The 17062-nt window shown below is 43.8% G+C and overlaps 4 protein-coding genes across 4 annotated transcripts; 1 reads left to right on the forward strand and 3 right to left on the reverse strand.

Annotated features, from left to right (window-relative positions):
* Nucleotides 1-188: 188 nt before the first annotated feature.
* Nucleotides 189-782, forward strand: LOC308393599 (histone H2A-like; the record flags this gene model as incomplete). Its single annotated transcript, XM_080877493.1, has 1 exon — nucleotides 189-782. The coding sequence occupies one exon, from the start codon at nucleotides 189-191 to the stop codon at nucleotides 573-575; it is 387 nt and encodes a 128-aa protein (XP_080733619.1). The 3' UTR covers nucleotides 576-782.
* Nucleotides 783-2205: 1423 nt separating this feature from the next.
* LOC308411499 (histone H1-like) lies at nucleotides 2206-2974 on the reverse strand. Its single transcript, XM_080905406.1, has one exon. The coding sequence runs from the start codon at nucleotides 2924-2926 to the stop codon at nucleotides 2291-2293; it is 636 nt and encodes a 211-aa protein (XP_080761532.1). The 5' UTR covers nucleotides 2927-2974; the 3' UTR covers nucleotides 2206-2290.
* A 2623-nt stretch (nucleotides 2975-5597) lies between these two features.
* LOC308411504 (histone H4-like) lies at nucleotides 5598-7493 on the reverse strand. The gene is made up of 2 exons (XM_080905421.1): nucleotides 7176-7493; nucleotides 5598-6036 (listed from the first exon to the last, which is right to left on the reverse strand). Exons 1-2 carry the CDS (start codon nucleotides 7481-7483, stop codon nucleotides 5826-5828), a joined length of 519 nt encoding a protein of 172 aa, XP_080761547.1. The 5' UTR covers nucleotides 7484-7493; the 3' UTR covers nucleotides 5598-5825.
* A 1304-nt stretch (nucleotides 7494-8797) lies between these two features.
* On the reverse strand, nucleotides 8798-9475 carry LOC308402559 (histone H2B 1/2). The gene has a single exon (XM_080891497.1). It carries the CDS (start codon nucleotides 9465-9467, stop codon nucleotides 9093-9095), a length of 375 nt encoding a protein of 124 aa, XP_080747623.1. The 5' UTR covers nucleotides 9468-9475; the 3' UTR covers nucleotides 8798-9092.
* Between the last annotated feature and the right edge of the window lie 7587 nt (nucleotides 9476-17062).

A 17062-nucleotide genomic window follows, 5' to 3' on the forward strand; every position in this document is an offset into this window, starting at 1 on the left:
CACCGCCCGCCTCGGTGTGTGCTGCTCATTGGAGAAAAGTGCATTGATGTTGCGCGCTGCCGCAAGTCTCTCTGCGATTGGTGCGTGACGAAGCTGCGCGCGCTCTGCGGAAATATAAGCGAGGCTTTGAGCTGATCGGACCATATTTTCTCTTAGTCTCGATACTACGAAGAAAAGAACCTGTCAAAATGAGTGGGCGCGGAAAGACCGGAGGCAAAGCCAGAGCTAAGGCCAAGACCCGCTCCTCCCGTGCCGGGCTTCAGTTCCCCGTGGGTCGTGTCCACAGGCTGCTGCGTAAAGGTAACTATGCCGAGCGTGTGGGAGCCGGCGCTCCTGTTTATCTGGCAGCTGTGCTCGAGTACCTGACAGCTGAGATCCTGGAGCTGGCTGGCAACGCAGCCCGCGACAACAAGAAGACTCGCATTATCCCACGTCACCTACAGCTGGCTGTGCGCAACGACGAGGAGCTCAACAAGCTCCTGGGGGGAGTCACCATCGCTCAGGGTGGTGTGCTGCCCAACATCCAGGCTGTGCTGCTGCCCAAGAAGACCGAGAAGCCCGCCAAGGCCAAGTAAACGCAAAGCGCTCGGCTTCACCAAAAACAAAGGCTCTTTTAAGAGCCAAACACTTCTCTCTGAGCAAACATCCTTCTTGCTGTTAGTGTTTGTAACAACTTGTGTCCTGGGAAATGTAGATTATGCATCTTGATTTACTTTGAAGTGTACGTTCATGTCATCTTAGTCACAGACTGAAATCCACCTTCAAAAAAAAAAACTAGAGCTGTGTGCGTTTAGTCTATTCTTTTGTGAATAAAACAAACTTTAGGTCTTGATATAAAACTACAGCAAAAAGCTCTGTCTCCTGCGTTGTGGTGTGGGGTCGTGTTCAACCTCATTGCTCATCTTACTAATTAAGAATACATTGGATGTCACTAATAGCTTAACTGACTGGATACTCATCATGGTTCACTCGCTTTATAATTAAAACAGTTTCTAAGCTCATGGAAACAGACAACACGCAGTTCAAACCTTGTTAAACACAGGAAAATATAACAACGTGAGGTGGAGAGGGACAGGTGGAGGAAAATGTGCAGCTGTTTGCGACGTGTTCAGCGCTGCTGCTGAATTTGGGACATTTTCTCAAGGCACTTACATCTACGCTTAGGGTTTAGTGTCTATTGTGAGTAGAATAAAACAATTCGAAGAATAGAATGTGTTTAGGTTTACTTGGATAATAGGGGGCAGCTGGTGATCAGAAGAACAGGAAATGATTCCTAAGTGTGGGTTTTGTTAGAATATCTTTGTCAACCTGTTTTAAGGACAATAGTGGATTTTTGTTCTCAAAGCTTTTCATGCGACCTTAAAGCTCTCAAGAATGACACTAAGTTGCTGAACCCTGACCTCTGACGTGCCAAATCAGCTTTTTTCAGCGATAAACTTTGGTGTGTAACTGTATAGTATGCAAAAGTGACAGTGGGGGTCTGCCTGTTATAAAGTGAGTGAAAGCTGCCTCAGCCAAGAACAAGAAGCCACAGTTACTAGTCTGGTTAGAGGACAGTGGAGGGGGACACAGGGCAGCCCCGGACTCTTTTTCAGCTCCAAAGAATCGGTGAGGTCAAGAAGTAAACCTCAAGACTATATTTTGAAATAATTTAATTCCCCTCATCCTTCACGCTACAGAACTCCATGGTAAAATAAATAGCAGTACGGGCTCAGCTTGGAGTAAAATGTGTCCTTGAAATCACACAATATCAATTCAACTGGCCTAGATTTCGTCAGGTAAAGTTGTAGATTAGAGCATTTAAAGTGGATTATATTAGCTAGGTATCATTAAAATATACAGTGTACTTCCAGTACAACAGCCAGTGTAGGCTTTTAAAAACCTCAATATTTCATATGTGAATAATAACATGCATCTATGAATGTATTATGTGTTGTTTAATAGAATACTTTAAAATGTAGTTGCTAACCTTTAACAGTTTATTTCTTGTATGATGTTTCACAGTAAAAGAAGCGGTGTGATGGCTTGTATTACGAATGTGTGATTGTAAATATTGAGTTGTTAATATTTGTATTCTTAGTTGTAGACTTGCTTAGACAGCACTAATGTGCACCATGATAGTAATCCAAGTTGTATTTGTAATGAGGACAATGGAGGAAAAAAAGCGCTTTAATAATAAGGACATTATTGTGAATGACAAGAGTGGTGAGTGAGTGAGAGGAAGGAGCTCTTGTGTGTTGCTGTGGTGGCTCTGAGAAGAGCCGTTGTTGAGTGTGAGAGCAGTGTCAGCTCACTTCTTCTTGGCTGCTGTGGCCGCCTTCTTGACTTTGGGCTTGGCGGCCTTCTTGGCGGGGGATTTCTTTGTTGCGGGAGCCTTCTTGAGCACCTTCTTGGGGCTCTTTGCTGCTTTCTTGGTGCTTTTGGGCGCTTTCTTGGCCGCCGCTGCGGGCTTCTTGGCCTTCTTTGGCGACTTCTTAGCGGCTGCGGGCTTCTTAGCTGCTGCCTTCTTGGGCGACTTCTTAGCAGCTGCTGCCGGTTTCTTGGCTTTGGCCGCGGCGGGCTTCTTGGCTTTAGGAGCGGCTTTCTTTGCGGGCTTCTTGGCTTTGCTCTCAGTAACCTTCTTGTTCATCTTGAAGGATCCGGAGGCCCCGGTGCCCTTGGTCTGCACCAGAGTGCCCTTCGCCACCAGGCTCTTGATGGCGGTCTTGACGCGGGCCTTGTTCTTGTCCACATCGTAGCCTCCGGCAGCCAGAGCCTTCTTGAGCGCGGCTGCGGACACGCCGCTGCGCTCCTTGGAAGCGGCCACGGTTTTCACAATCAGCTCGCCCACGCTGGGGCCGACCTTCTTGGGCTTGGAAGCCGTCGTCTTTTTCTTCTTGGCCGCCTTGGCCGGGACGGCAGCAGGTGCGGGAGCTTCCTCGGACATTTTCCTCTTTCGCGTCTGATCGAGATTCACGGTACAGTGATGGCAAGTCGGAAGCGCCACGCTGCACTTAAACGCATCATGAGAACCGTGGAGAGTGAAGGCAGCGCGCGCCGCTCTCGCGTGTCTCGCAAAGCTTCATTTTGTGTTTCGTGTCTCGGGATCAAAGAGCTTAAAGTGAGTGTGAGAGCAGCACTGCAGGTCGACAGTGGAGCCGTCCACAGCGGGCTTGTGTCTCCTCGTGCAGGCCTCGTGTCGGGCTCTCGTGCTCTCTGCTCTCGGTTCGTGGAGCTCCCAAAGCTCGGCGACTCGGTGCGGAGGTCAGCGCTGCTCGGCGGCTTCTTGGACTCTTTTCTCTGCTGAAACCGGTGGAGCCGCAGCAGAGCTCCGTAAAAAGCCTTTTCTAGCTGATACACATGTTTGTTCACGCACTCCGAGTTAAAAGCAGCATCTGGTGAGCGCAGCTGTGGGACAAAGTGACGCTGCGAGCTCCCAGCAAACACACCGATGCTGCTGCAGGCCCACGGAGCAGCGAGACTTGTGTGACAGCTGCTCACTTCTAACCAAAGCACAGTTTCACTCACATTGTTGTACAGAAGCTTCATTAGTGACCTTACAGCAGCTCGCTTCCACACTTTGGCTTTGATCTCTTAGTCTGCATCCACAAACTGATCACTGAGTATCTCAATGTGTAATACTCAACACCTGCTAAAAACACACAGCCATCTCACTGTTAATCACTCTCTTTCGCTATTAGTCAAAAATTATTTTATCCTTGTATCTATTCTATTTATTATTATCATAATATAATAAGGTTGTTGTTATTATTTGTTATTTATTTTATCCTGCTCTGCCCATGTCGGTGCATTTCCCAGCTCTGGCACTAATAAAGCTTGTCTCATGCCCAGTATATCTGCTCCTCTTTCTGGAGGATTCTGTTATTATCCCACCTACTGAAAAATATGTGACCACAATTTTTTTTTGTGCATAAGTCAAATCCTGAACAATACCCCTGACCCACACCATCATGTGCTGACCAGTCACCGGAGTGTGTTTAGTGAGAGACTGAGATGACCAAAAATCCCCTCTGAACACCACAGGAAATCATTCCTACCTCCTGTACAACTCCTCCATCTTATGCACAGCACTTACTACAATAGTTGCATTATATAAAAGGTGGCTATGGAGCCATCAAATTAGGAGTTAGATTGAAGAAAGCTTTGATGGAAATTCCTCTGGGAATTGCTAGGAAAGCTGGATGTGAAGGACACAGCAGGGCCTGCCTGTGGCATAGGCAGTATAGGCAAATGCTAACAGTGTCATCCATCCAGGGGCACCACAAGTGAGGAAAAAAATACAAAAAAAATGATGATACCAATTCATATCTTTCTTAGTATACACTTTGACATCTAATTAGCCATTTTTTGCCCTCTAATAGTCCAACAAACTAGCCCTTTGTATCCTGGTTAGTCTAGTTGTGTGTTAAAGTGCACATCAAGTTAGGTGGGTTTGTCATTTCAACCATGTGCAGTGCAGTACACAGTGAAGTAGTGATGGCTCGCTTGAAGCATGTGTCAAAAAAATCAACACACTGCTTCAGAAGCACTGTGTCGAAGCTTGATTCGTTTGGCCAGAATCACGTGATCAGTGACGTCCGAAGCTTCATTTAGAGTCTAACGGCTTCGGTGTCTGATTCAATGGTTTATAAGCAGGTGACTCATTCATTTGTGGAGTTTTTTGAGGAGGAGGAGAGGAGGTTCTGTTGTGTGGCAGTATTTTCTAGTGATGGGCAGATGAAGCTTCATGAAGCACTGAAGCTTTTCATCCAATTGGTTCACCCCAGCGCAAAGCTTCTTGAAGCTTCATTTGCTCTAGCAGGACACCTACTGGACGTAAAAATATTAGTTGGCATGAATTTGAAGAGTGTGGCCTTTTGCACACAGCCTGTAAATGTCAACAACAAAAGGAGTGTGTAAAACATGTATATTGTAGTGATGGCAGCATACTGTGTATATTTATACTGGCAGTACGGAAAATGATCATTTGGAAATGCTTAAAATGGAAATGATCATTTACTGTGAGGTGAGGTGTGGTTGGGGTGTGGACGGTAGTTGTGCTTTTGTAACGTTGAGGTATGGACAGCTACACACTGAGGCGTCAGTCCTGCCCATATTTTGTGTAAAAACTAAATTTTCACTGCTTCTATAACCTTTAGTGGGGAGAACATAGCTAGGATTTAATGATTTAACGAATCTTTTGAATCGTTTGTCCTCCACAATGCTAAATGGCTGGAAGTCCTCAATCACCATGCTAACCAGGTCTTCATCTATTTGAGATTGTCTTTATTGTCTTTCCTCAGGAGAACAAAGCACAAATATAAATATCACACACGTAACTTATAACAGTTGTATAATATTGTTATATCATTTAGTAACATTACTGCATGCTATATTATCATTGCATTTGATGGCTCACCTGGTCTTGCTCCACAATCGGTGTTCCCCTTATTCTCATGCAAAGCTCTGTAGTGCCTGAGCATGGATGAGGTGTTGTTGTTATATCCCAGCTCCCTGGCACAGAGCAAACACTTCACCTTGTACAAAAGTAAAGGCGCTTAACATAAATTGTATTGCACCATCAGTATTATGAAAATACATCTTCTGTAGAAATTTACATACCTTTGTTGGGAGGAATAAGATCAAAATGTTCCCACACAGGGGAGGACATCCTCCTCTTCTTAGCTGGCTCCATTCTCTCCTGACTTTCTCTCCTCACTCTCATAAACCTCCAAACTGTCTCCAAACTCTCACTAACCGCAACTCTCCATCAAACACCCACATTTTTGAATGAAGTCTGAGGGGTTTATATCGCTGTCATATCTCGCGGCAAAGTTCGAACCACTTCATGAACCAGTCACGTGGTACAGCCGGGCAGCGAGGCTTCGGACGTCATCATTTTCAGCTCCTCCCATAAATGAAGCAAGCCTCGATACGCGCATCGCGGAAACGCCCCCTCCATTACTCGGCACAAGCTTCGAAGCCTCGATACAGAACGTCACATCACTAATATTTTGAGTTGATTTTGGTCGATCGGGTGGGTTTTCTATGGAGCGCCTGCAGGGGACATGGGAGAAAAAAAAATTAAGACGGATTAAGATTAATTTAAGCTAACGGGAGGTCGAGAGCTACTACAGCCGGGAGGAACACCGCTTTCCCGGCACATCGTGCCTCGACCTCCCGGTCGGCTTCGAGCCGGCGTCCGAAGAATGCGGCTAAAAGTTTTGCGAGATCTCGCAAAAGTCAGTCTTAATTTTTTTTTTCTCCCATGCCCCCTGCGGGGCTCCGTAGTTTTCCAGCTTTGTGTTCTGGCTGTTTGCTTGTGTTTTGTGTGTGTTTATTTTAACTGGAAACGGGAAAAACTTAAAATGTCAAAAATCTGCTTTTCATAATATAAATATCATTAAACTTTAGAAAGACTTCCATTTGATTCGCAACATTTAATGTTACAAAAAGATATTTTATTTTTGAAATAATCTCAAAATTTTAGTCTAGAAAATGTGCAGCAATTGAATTTATTTGTTCTCTTTAGCTGATAGTTGGTGGGGCCCAGGTAGACTAACTGCATCTCTACCAGTTTTTCTGCACTCCAGCCTCTTCGCATAGTGGAACAAATCCTCTTAAATAAAAATGGAAAAGGGATTACCTTAAATGCATCATGTTGTAAATTTGTAAGTTCATACGCATTTTTTCTTTCCATTTCACGATCAATTCTGCCCCCAGGTCAAAGATATGTATAGGAAAATTTCCCTAAAATATTTATAAAAAAAAAAAAACCCGTCTAGCGATTAATTGTGTAAGTGCATGGAGGTGGGACCTCACAGCAGAAGCCGAAAACTGCAACAAGACGAATACAGACGACCAAAACTATACAGACACGACCATGCAATGAAAAGCTGCAACATGAATGTTGATTCTAGTTTTGTGCCAAAGCATTTTAATCTTATGATTAGCGCAACTTTGCATATAAGAAAAAAAGTATACTTTGAACTAAAACCAGGAGATAACTAAAAAGTCGCATTAATTCTGTTTGTAGTAACTATGTCTTTTGGCAAAGTAAAAAGCAGGAACACATTTCTGTTGACTAGGGTTCAATACAGCGGATTAATATCACAAGATGGCAGAACAAAGCTCTTAAAGTGAAAGTGGGTGGCTCTTAAAAGAGCCGTTTGATGGATTTGAGAGAATGAGTTTACCCGCCGAAGCCGTACAGAGTGCGGCCCTGCCTCTTCAGAGCGTACACTACATCCATGGCGGTCACAGTCTTCCTCTTAGCGTGCTCAGTGTAGGTGACGGCGTCGCGGATGACGTTCTCCAGAAACACCTTGAGCACACCGCGGGTCTCCTCGTAGATCAGACCGGAGATACGCTTCACTCCGCCACGGCGAGCCAGACGGCGGATGGCCGGTTTGGTGATGCCCTGGATGTTATCACGGAGAACTTTACGGTGACGCTTGGCGCCTCCTTTTCCGAGTCCTTTGCCACCTTTGCCTCGTCCACTCATGGTTAAAGTTTCTTCTCTGAATGAACAAAGTCGAATGAATCTCAACCCCACGGAGCCGTGTTATTGTCTGTGCTCGGCGGACGTAAAAGAAAACAGACGGTTCGCTGGACCGCTCGAAGCTCAGTGGCCCCGCCCACTCTTCTACTCTCTAAATGTGGAAATGTTGTCTTTTGTTAATGACAAATTAAGTCTAACGGAAGGGAGGCTCACACCAAATCGCAACTTTCAACCTCAGCTTTAGTGGAAAAGTACTGAGGGGGGGGACACAGGGCAGCCACTGACTCTTCTCCTCCAGCTGGGAGGGCCTTAACACTACAGAACTCCATATGTTCAAATGTACATGAATCAAAATGGTTATGAAACGAGTAATGAAATAAATACATGGTAAAAAATAAATAGCAGTACGGGCTCAGCTTGGAATAAAATGTGTCCTTGAAATTACTGAATGTCAATTCCACTGGCCTAGATTTAGTCAGGTAAGGTTGTAAAGTAGAGTTTACTTCCACTACAACAGCCAGTGTAGGCTTTAAAAAAAATAAAAATAAAACAATATTATATATTTTAATAATAATATGCATCTATAAATGTATTATGTGTTGTTTAATAGAATATTTTAAAATGTAGTTGCTAACTTTTAACAGTGAAACAAGAGCATGGTGCTGCATATAACAGACAGGACCACAGACGGGTCTAGAAAATGTGCAGCAATTGAATTTATTTCTTCTCTTTAGCTGATAGTTGGTGGGACCCAGGTAGACTGTAACGTAGACTGTAACTGCATCTCTACCAGTTTTTCTGCACTCTTTGCATAGTGGAACAAATCCTAAGTAAAAGTAAAATTTATTTATATAGCACATTTCACAGATAAAAATCACAAAGTGCTTTACAATAAGATCAGACATACAAGTTAAAATTAATTAAAAGCCCGTTTGTATAAAATGTCTTCAGCTGCTTTTTAAAGGAGTCAGTAGAGTCTAGACAGCGTAAAGACAACGGCAGAGAGTTCCACAGCCTACGTGCCAGTGCCTGAAAAGCCCGATCCCCACGTGTTTTAAACCTAGTACGTGGGACCACCAGTAGCCTCTGACTTGAAGACCTAAGTGCTCGGGATGAAGCATGAGGTTTCAGCACGTCAGAGATGTACTGGGGAGCTTCACCGTGCAGAGCTCTAAAAGTTAAAACTAAAATTTTAAAATGAACCCTAAAATTTACAGGCAACCAATGAAGAGAAGCCAAAACTGGAGTAATGTGTGACCTCTTGTTTGTACCAGTTAAAAGTCTTGCCGCTGCATTCTGTACACACTGCAGAAGAAAAAAAAAAAGTATTCTTTGAACTAATACCAAGTGTTTAATTAAAAAAAAAAAAAAATCTCATTAGCTGTGTCTGTAGAAAGACAAAGTCACTACAAAGTAAAAACCAGAACACATTTCTGTAGACTAGGGTCAGTAAAGCGGATTGATACCACCCAGTGACACAAAAGTGGACATACGTGATTATAGTAGTTGTAACATAGTGAGCTGCATGTTTAACGGCAGGAATTCTGCTCGTCAGTATGACGTGTACGGCTCTGAAAAGAGCCGTTGTGTTGACGTCTGAGTTGCAGTCAGTTTACTTTGAGCTCGTGTACTTGGTGACGGCCTTTGTGCCCTCAGACACTGCGTGCTTGGCCAGCTCACCGGGGAGAAGGAGTCGCACTGCGGTCTGGATCTCCCTGGAAGTGATAGTGGAGCGTTTGTTGTAGTGGGCCAGGCGAGATGCCTCGGCAGCGATGCGCTCGAAGATGTCGTTGACAAACGAGTTCATGATGCTCATGGCCTTGGACGAGATCCCGGTGTCAGGGTGGACCTGCTTCAGCACCTTGTACACGTAGATGGCGTAGCTCTCCTTCCTGGTCTTTCTCTTCTTCTTGCCGCCCTTGCCGGCGGTCTTGGTCACGGCTTTCTTGGAGCCCTTCTTGGGCGCTGACTTGGCGGGTTCAGGCATTTTCGTTCCTCGATACTCTGCAGTAACGAATGAGCGCCGTGACCGAGAGCGGCGCTTTTTATACAGGCTGTATGCTAATACCACTGCGCGGGCCCTCGGATCTCATTGGTGGAGCCGCACAGTGGGCCGGACGTTGTGTTGGAGGGAGTTTGTGAACTTTGCTGAAACAGGCGCGCATCTAACAAAGACAGTGGGCTGTGTGATTGTGTCCTCGTTTGCTGACAGTCATTTGTTCTAAATGAGCAGTACATGTGGAGCTCTGTGTGGCAGATATGGATGTGTTAGTAGCAGTATTGTCTTCAGACAACAATGAAACAATTCTGCCTGGTTTCGTGTCTCTGTGTTCCATGTCTCTGTGTTACATCCATATCCAAAAATTGTACTCAAATAAGAGTAGCATTACTTTAAAATATTATTACTCAAGTAAAAGTGAAAAGTAGATGTCAAAAAAGTTATTCAAGTAAGAGTAAAAAAGTACTTGGCGAAAAGACTACTCAAGTAGTGAGTAACTGTTTGAAATATCCGATTTATTTTTTAAATAAATTTTATCAGATAAACAAAAATTAATAAATATACAAATTTTACCATTTTCAAAAGGAATATATGTAAAAACATCAACAAAATAAGGCACAACAATTCTAATTTCCAGATTTCAGTTTTTCACAACATAAAGCTTTTTTCACCAATACCTACAGTAAATAATATAAATATATAAACATTGCAAACAATTACCAGTGACAAGATATGCTGTAAACTTTATATTCACTGAAGGCTCTCCCTCCCATTCTACTTTTAAATACTCTAGGAACAACAAGTAGGCCTGCAGAGCGAGAGCGAAGTGCTCTAATAGGGTGATATGGTACTACAAGGTCATTAAGATAAGATGGGGCCTGATTATTTAAGACCTTGTATGTGAGGAGCAGGATTTTGAATTCAATTCTGGATTTAACAGGAAGCCAAAACAGGAGAAATATGCTCTCTCTTCCTAGTCCCTGTCAGGACTCTTGCAGCAGCATTTTGGATTAGCTGAAGGCTTTTCAGTGAGTTTTTTGGACATCCTGATAATGATGACTTACAGTAGTCCAGCCTAGAAGTAATAAATGCATGAACTAGTTTTTCAGCATCACTCTGAGACAGGATATTTCTAACTTTAGAGATGTTGTGCAAATGGAAGAACACAGTCTTACACATTTGTTTAATATAATAATAATAATAATGGATTGGATTTATATAGCGCTTTTCAAGGCACCCAAAGCGCTTTACAATACCACTATTCATTCACTCTCACATTCACACACTGGTGGAGGCAGCTACAGTTGTAGCCACAGCTGCCCTGGGGCAGACTGACAGAAGCCAGGCTGCCATATCGCGCCATCGGCCCCTCTGGCCAACACCAGTAGGCAAGTAGGGTAAAGTGTCTTGCCCAGGGACACAACGACCAGGACAGAGAGCCCAGGGATCGAACCGGCGACCTTCCGGTTACAGATGCGATTCCCAACCCCCTGAGCCACGGTCGCCCACCAAATATGTGCGTTGAAGGACATATCCTGGTCAAAAATGACTCCAAGGTTCCCACAGCGTTACTGGAGGTAGCATAAAGGTAATGTAAAGGATCTCTTGTATAGAATTGAAAATGAACTGGAAATTTTGAAGATGTGGTTTGATATCAATAAATTGTCCCTTAATTTCAAGGAGACTGAATTCATGCTTTTTGTGAGTAGAAAAGAATATGAATGAATATTTCTACATAATTTACTTCAACTTCTGCTAGCAACACTACTGAGGTGACTATAGGTCAGGAGGTGGAGCAGGTCATCTACTCCATCTTAGCCTTCAGCTCCTGTCAAGTTAAACCGATTTTAAAACAAATGAAAATAGCCACCGGTGTATAAGGACCTCGGCCCAATAGCCAGAAATCCACCCAGGCAAAGCAGCAGTTCGGCAATCTCTAAATTAAAGCAGGACATCACTTACACTGAACAGCTGACCTCAGCAGGAATATCCCTCCCACCCTGCTTCATATCTAGGGTTAGGGTCACACCCTAATAAGTAACGGCAAGTGGTGGCTGGAGTCTACTACAAGCTTCTCCGCAGGAATAATGTACAGGACTCCAGCAAAATCAAGGCGATGGTATTTTCCGCTGTTTGGCATCTCAAATGCCTGGCTTGTTCACAAGAGGGACTGTGCCCTACTGAATGTGAAACCGCTCCCTGTCAAAAGGTTTTGTCTAGCAGTTTCCATCAAAGGTTGGTCGACCATCATCTTCTTCTCCACCTCAAATGTTGCCTCAGCAGAAACATTTCACCCCAAGACCTTCACATCCACAACAAGATGTGCGTTATGACAACTTGGGACACCTGCCACTTCACTCTGACAACCGAGGCCGGTGTAACCTCTGTCCAAAGGGAGTGTCAAGGTGAAATTGTCAGAAGTGCAAAGTGTTTCTGTGAAGAATGCCCACCAGCAGTGCTTTGTTGCATATCACCGGAAATCTAACGCCTCTAAATCTCAATGGCAGTGGGTTCTATAGCACTACAACTCTCTTTTATATGTTCAGTGTACTCTGCTGCGAAGTTGCAGAAGTTTATAAGTTTTATTAAACTTAAAAAAAATATTTTTTGTATTCTGAGTTTTGCCATGAATGAAAATCTCTACTGTTTGGTAGAGGACTATGTTTAAAAAACTATAGAGTTGGTTAAAAAAATATCTAAACTTTGTTGCTGTTGTTCTAAAGGAATAACCAATGCAAAGAATTATTTCTTAAATTGCAGTTTTCTTGGTGTGAACCTCAAAGGCTTAATGCTTGAAGTGGTTACTTTCTAAGGATGTAAGCTGTACGGAGTACTGCACATGTTAGCTTTGAATGATTCTTGATGAGGTATTGCTCATAGACTGTTTGTTTTTTTTACCTTAGTATTTAATAAAAACTCAGTAAAATAAATAAATAAATAAACAAACACACACAGAGTCAGTTGTCAGTTCTAAAATTATTGATCAGTGAAAACATTAAACATAACTTTGAACTTAAGCTGCCAAATGGCTGTAATCGGTTTCAGCATGTAAATACAGTTGTGGCAAGAGACAGAAAACATGCTGCTGTTTGCACATATTCAGTCCAGTTTACTGAAGAACACCTCAGGCTGTCAGGTTGAAACAGTCGGTCGTGGTTTTGTAACATAAACACTGGACCTCCTCTCAGCGTCCCCGCTCTATCTGCTATTCCCAAACAGAGAGGCTCAAGTTTCTCTGTGACTGCAGCTGCCAGTTAAAGCTGACGTCACAGCCCAATTTAACAGCATTATGCTAGTAATTAGAATCAAACATGTGATAAAGGAGAGCCCTTGAGGACAAATATGCATCATGGGAACTGCTGATAATGAATGAAAAAATCTTTAGGAAAATTTATCTGAGGAGAATTTTTTTATTTTAGTCTGGCTCCAGTCCCATCTGCTATCATGAAGAAGGCGGGTGTTTAACCTATGCTGCAGCGAGACACCGGGTGGCGATATAGACTGGCTTCATTCTTTGGGAGCTATTAGGTCATCTACGTTTTTTTACAGTCACTGGTGCAAATGAAGAGAATTTCATCTGAGTCGGTTGTAGGGGAAAGCCAGACTGTAGCCGCCCTACAAAAAGAGCAAACCCTCACAAAAACATGATGACACTACACAACAAAGCAATAATAAAAAACAAAAAAAAATGTATGACAGGTGAAAAGCTAATAAAGTACTTCATTATAACAGTGACATGAAAAAAATGGCACAGAATACAAATTATGTGAATGACCATTTATGTTAAAAATGAGTGCTACACATTCCACTTGGCCAATCAGTGCCCTCTGGCTGCCTCCGAGGTCCCACAGGCTACCCCAACCCAATAGGAATTCTTCTACAGCCTGGTGGCTCCCTTCACCTCCGGTGTCCATGTGGTTCAGCAGTTACCACCACAAAAGGGCACCAACCATCTTACAGCCACAGCTCAATGCAGCTTCAGTGATGAAGGTGCTGAACATGGTCCAGTCAGTTTCAATGTCCTCAGTGTCGTACAGACTCCTGTCAAAGCTCTGCCGTAGGTGAGAGTGGAAGATGCCTCTACTAAGTATTCCCAACACACCATCATTAAACATTTAGGTCTGTCCAGTGTCCTCCCACGCTGCCTGATTTATCTCACCCCAGGTGGGGATCTTTTGACAGCTTAGCACCTCTCATCACTCGAGTGTCCAGAACATACGGCCGGATATCTGATGATGTTTACAAAACCGATCAGCATGTGACCTAGGGTGTCCTGGTGCCACATGCACTTATGGTGACTCTTGTGTTTAAATATGTTCTTGTACCTTATCGTACCATAAGTAGTGCAGAGACAACCCCCCGACCCGCCCAGTTCCTTAGAGAAGGGGGGGGGGGGGCTTTCGGTCACGTCGGAAAGCTGAATCAGACAAACGGACTCAAATGCAGATCACACACGGAGGCACTGGTGAATGGGATTTACAAGTCTTTATTTACAAAAGAGTGTAATAGCGATGGCTTGACTGTCAACTGTGAATCATGGTGTGACGTGACCTGTGAGAGATGTGTGATTTACTTGAAAGCAAGTAGAAAACATGAACTGTAAAAAATAACATAAGGCACTCGAATAACTATGGACACAGGGATTCTGTGAGGTGAGGGAAAAGGGAGTTTTCGGGCCAGGGAACGAAACCAGAAGTTTCTGAATGCCTGCAATGAGAGGAGACAAAGTTCATAAGGTGTTTCTGTGAAGAACGGTTGTGAATGAATCATGAACTATAACTGTACTTATTGGCACAGGAGGGGTTAGTGGCCCGGGTGAGAGGATGAGGGTTCCAGCTAGTGATCATCTACAGGTTGCAGTGTTGCCAACTCCTCAGTAAGGAAAATCGCTATTGGCTGTCCGAAAAGTCGCTAAAAAAACCATCATGGCCTAACAGGAACACAGTGGAAAGAAACTGTAGCATTCGGATTGTCTACATTCAAAGGAACTACTTCCTTTCATAGTTATGTGCGAAATGCGGCTGTATAAATGTCTTGCAGCCGCTGGCGTGCGCACTCACAACAATGGCTGAGCGTAGTTGGAGTCATGTGCGGATGTATTTTACCTCCACAAACAGCAGACGTTCGCTGCTCGTGTTAAACGTTATATATAAGTCACTTAGACAACCTAAAAATGTTATTGTTGGGCTTTTTTCAGTGTTTTGTTTGTTCGTGAGTAAATCGGTTTGGCTGAGATTAAAGTTATTAGATTAGATTAGATTAGATTAGATAAAATAAAACGTTATTAATCCCCCGAGTGGGTTCCTCCTTGGTTTTCACACAGCTGACTAAACGTCAAACAGAAAACTGATTAAACACAAGTGTGAGACAGTCGAGAATTTACGCCAGTGTCCTGTTATATTTTAGATAGCAAGGAGCAGACGGCTGAGTTTATTAAACTCCACCGAGACAGCGGTGACGCTAATCAGAAGGCTACACCGTCCAATTTCACGGCCGTTTACTTCCGGCCTACCTGACCTTCTGAGGACCCGGCCCACGTAGACCGCGAAGGCCGGGTCCCCATGAATTTGAACACGACCGTGGTTTGCGATACATGTGGCAAAAAAGTGAGGTGTTGTGGCCATACTTGCCAACCTTGAGACCTCAGAATTAGGGAGACATTCAAAAGGACTGTTGGGGGTGATAAATACACCCTTCTGAATGGCATCCACCAAGTTTGAAGCAGAAACATTGTTTCAGTGACAAGATATAGGCCACAATCACTTTTTGGCAGGCTGAAAATGGCATATTATCAATGTTAATGTTTCTTTACAGGTTATCCAGCAGTTCTAAGGGACTGTTTGAGATGTAATATTTGACATATGACCCTTCTAGATGACAGCCGCCAAGTTTGAAGCAGAATTATTGTTTCAGTGACAAGTTATAGTCCACAATCACAAGCACGCTAACGTCACATAAATGTGTTTGGGTTTTTTCCCTCCACGTTATATCAGTTGCACAGAAGTAGCTGGCAACGCAAGTAATCCGGGCGCTGCAGCTTTAAGCAGCTGCGCGCGCTCCCACGGACGGCAATCAGTTTCTGGCAGACAATGACTTTTTGGCACAACACCGGCCTCGTCTTCCCTTCGAGAAGTGCATGCTTAAATGAAGAAGAGTAAAGATGAATGAAGATGAATAAAGATGAATAAAGATTTTGTGAAAATGACTACTGAGTCCGGTGCCATCTCTGGATGCTCGAGGAATAAAAAGAACCGGGGTAAAACTGATTTCCCAACAGTTTTGGTGCCGAAACCCTTGGGAATTCGCTCGAGGCCCAGAGATGAATTGGCAGAGCTGAGATCGTGAAACGAGGCGAACAGAGAGCTAGCTCACATGATTAACCCTTTAGAACTGGTAGGAGCGGACACGCTCCATTTTGCGTAACTATTTTTAAATCCCGGTAGCTCTGCAACCACGTGAGCTAGCGCAATAATTTTTTTTCATATGTAACCGGAGGAATTGTACTTACATCTTATGCCATCAGCTTGTCCTAGGTCACAGTTTCCTTCCACATAAAGCTTTGCAAAAACTGCATAAAAAGCGCTTGTAGCAACAAAAACATAATATTCCAGAAACACGCTTTGCCGATCCGATCAGCTGTTTGTAACACTTCCTATGTCCATCAGCGCGAACTATCACATGACCGCATGACCTGCGCGTGTCACGGGTTTGGTTACCCCACCTAGTCTCGGACGCAGGGCTAGGACTTGAAGGCAGGAGATCCAGGGTGGTGACCTGGGGATTCGTGGCTCCTTAAATAACTAAGTCGGGGAGAGGTCCCTGTCACAGTCTGAAGTATGCATAAAAGCAGGATCGGTTGCTTTCGCCGGTTAGATTCCGAGCTGAGTTGAACCCAGTGCCTGATGCAGAAGGAGGACGGTGTAGTGTGTGTGAAAGCGCCGTTAGAGTCGGCGTCTCGTCTGAAGACGGAAGTCAATTAAAGTAACAAAAAGGATTCGTGTCTAAAAGTGTGTGTTTGTGGTGTGCAGAAATCGCGTCAGGCGGCCGTGTCGCGAATTGTTGCAAGCTGTGAAGTCAATTGGGGGGTTTAATTTGGTTTTATATTTTTTGGGGAAAAGTAGCCGCGGTATCGAGTCCGTGGCGCAGTTTGAATGATTTGTGAAGTGTACGAGAGCGGACGGGCACCCTCTCTGTGTGCTGATTAGGGCGTTGTCCTAAATTAGCAGAAGTGTCTCGCAGAAAGTTTGAATGGGACTGCGAGAAGCATGAGGTGTGTGTGAACGAACGAAGAGTAAAATGTGCGTGTGTGTGTGAGAGAGAAAGAAAAGGTGGGGGCTAGTGACCAGCCTGTGAGTGTGTGAGAATTCCTTGATGACAAAGAGGGAGACAAAGAAGATTAGTTGATTTTCTGTGACATAATAAGAGTTAAGAAATCGTAGTGATCAAATAGGAGAAAATGAACTAAAGTAAATAAAGCAAATTAAAGAGTGGATTAGTGTTAAACTAATGATAAATAAGTTGATAAAATTAATAGTGACATTTAAAGGTGACCAAGTACTCAAGGATGAATGGAGAATTTGATT

The sequence above is a fragment of the Rhamphochromis sp. 'chilingali' genome (assembly GCF_963969265.1).
Source record: "Rhamphochromis sp. 'chilingali' genome assembly, chromosome: 1".
Taxonomy (NCBI): Eukaryota; Metazoa; Chordata; class Actinopteri; order Cichliformes; family Cichlidae; genus Rhamphochromis; species Rhamphochromis sp. 'chilingali'.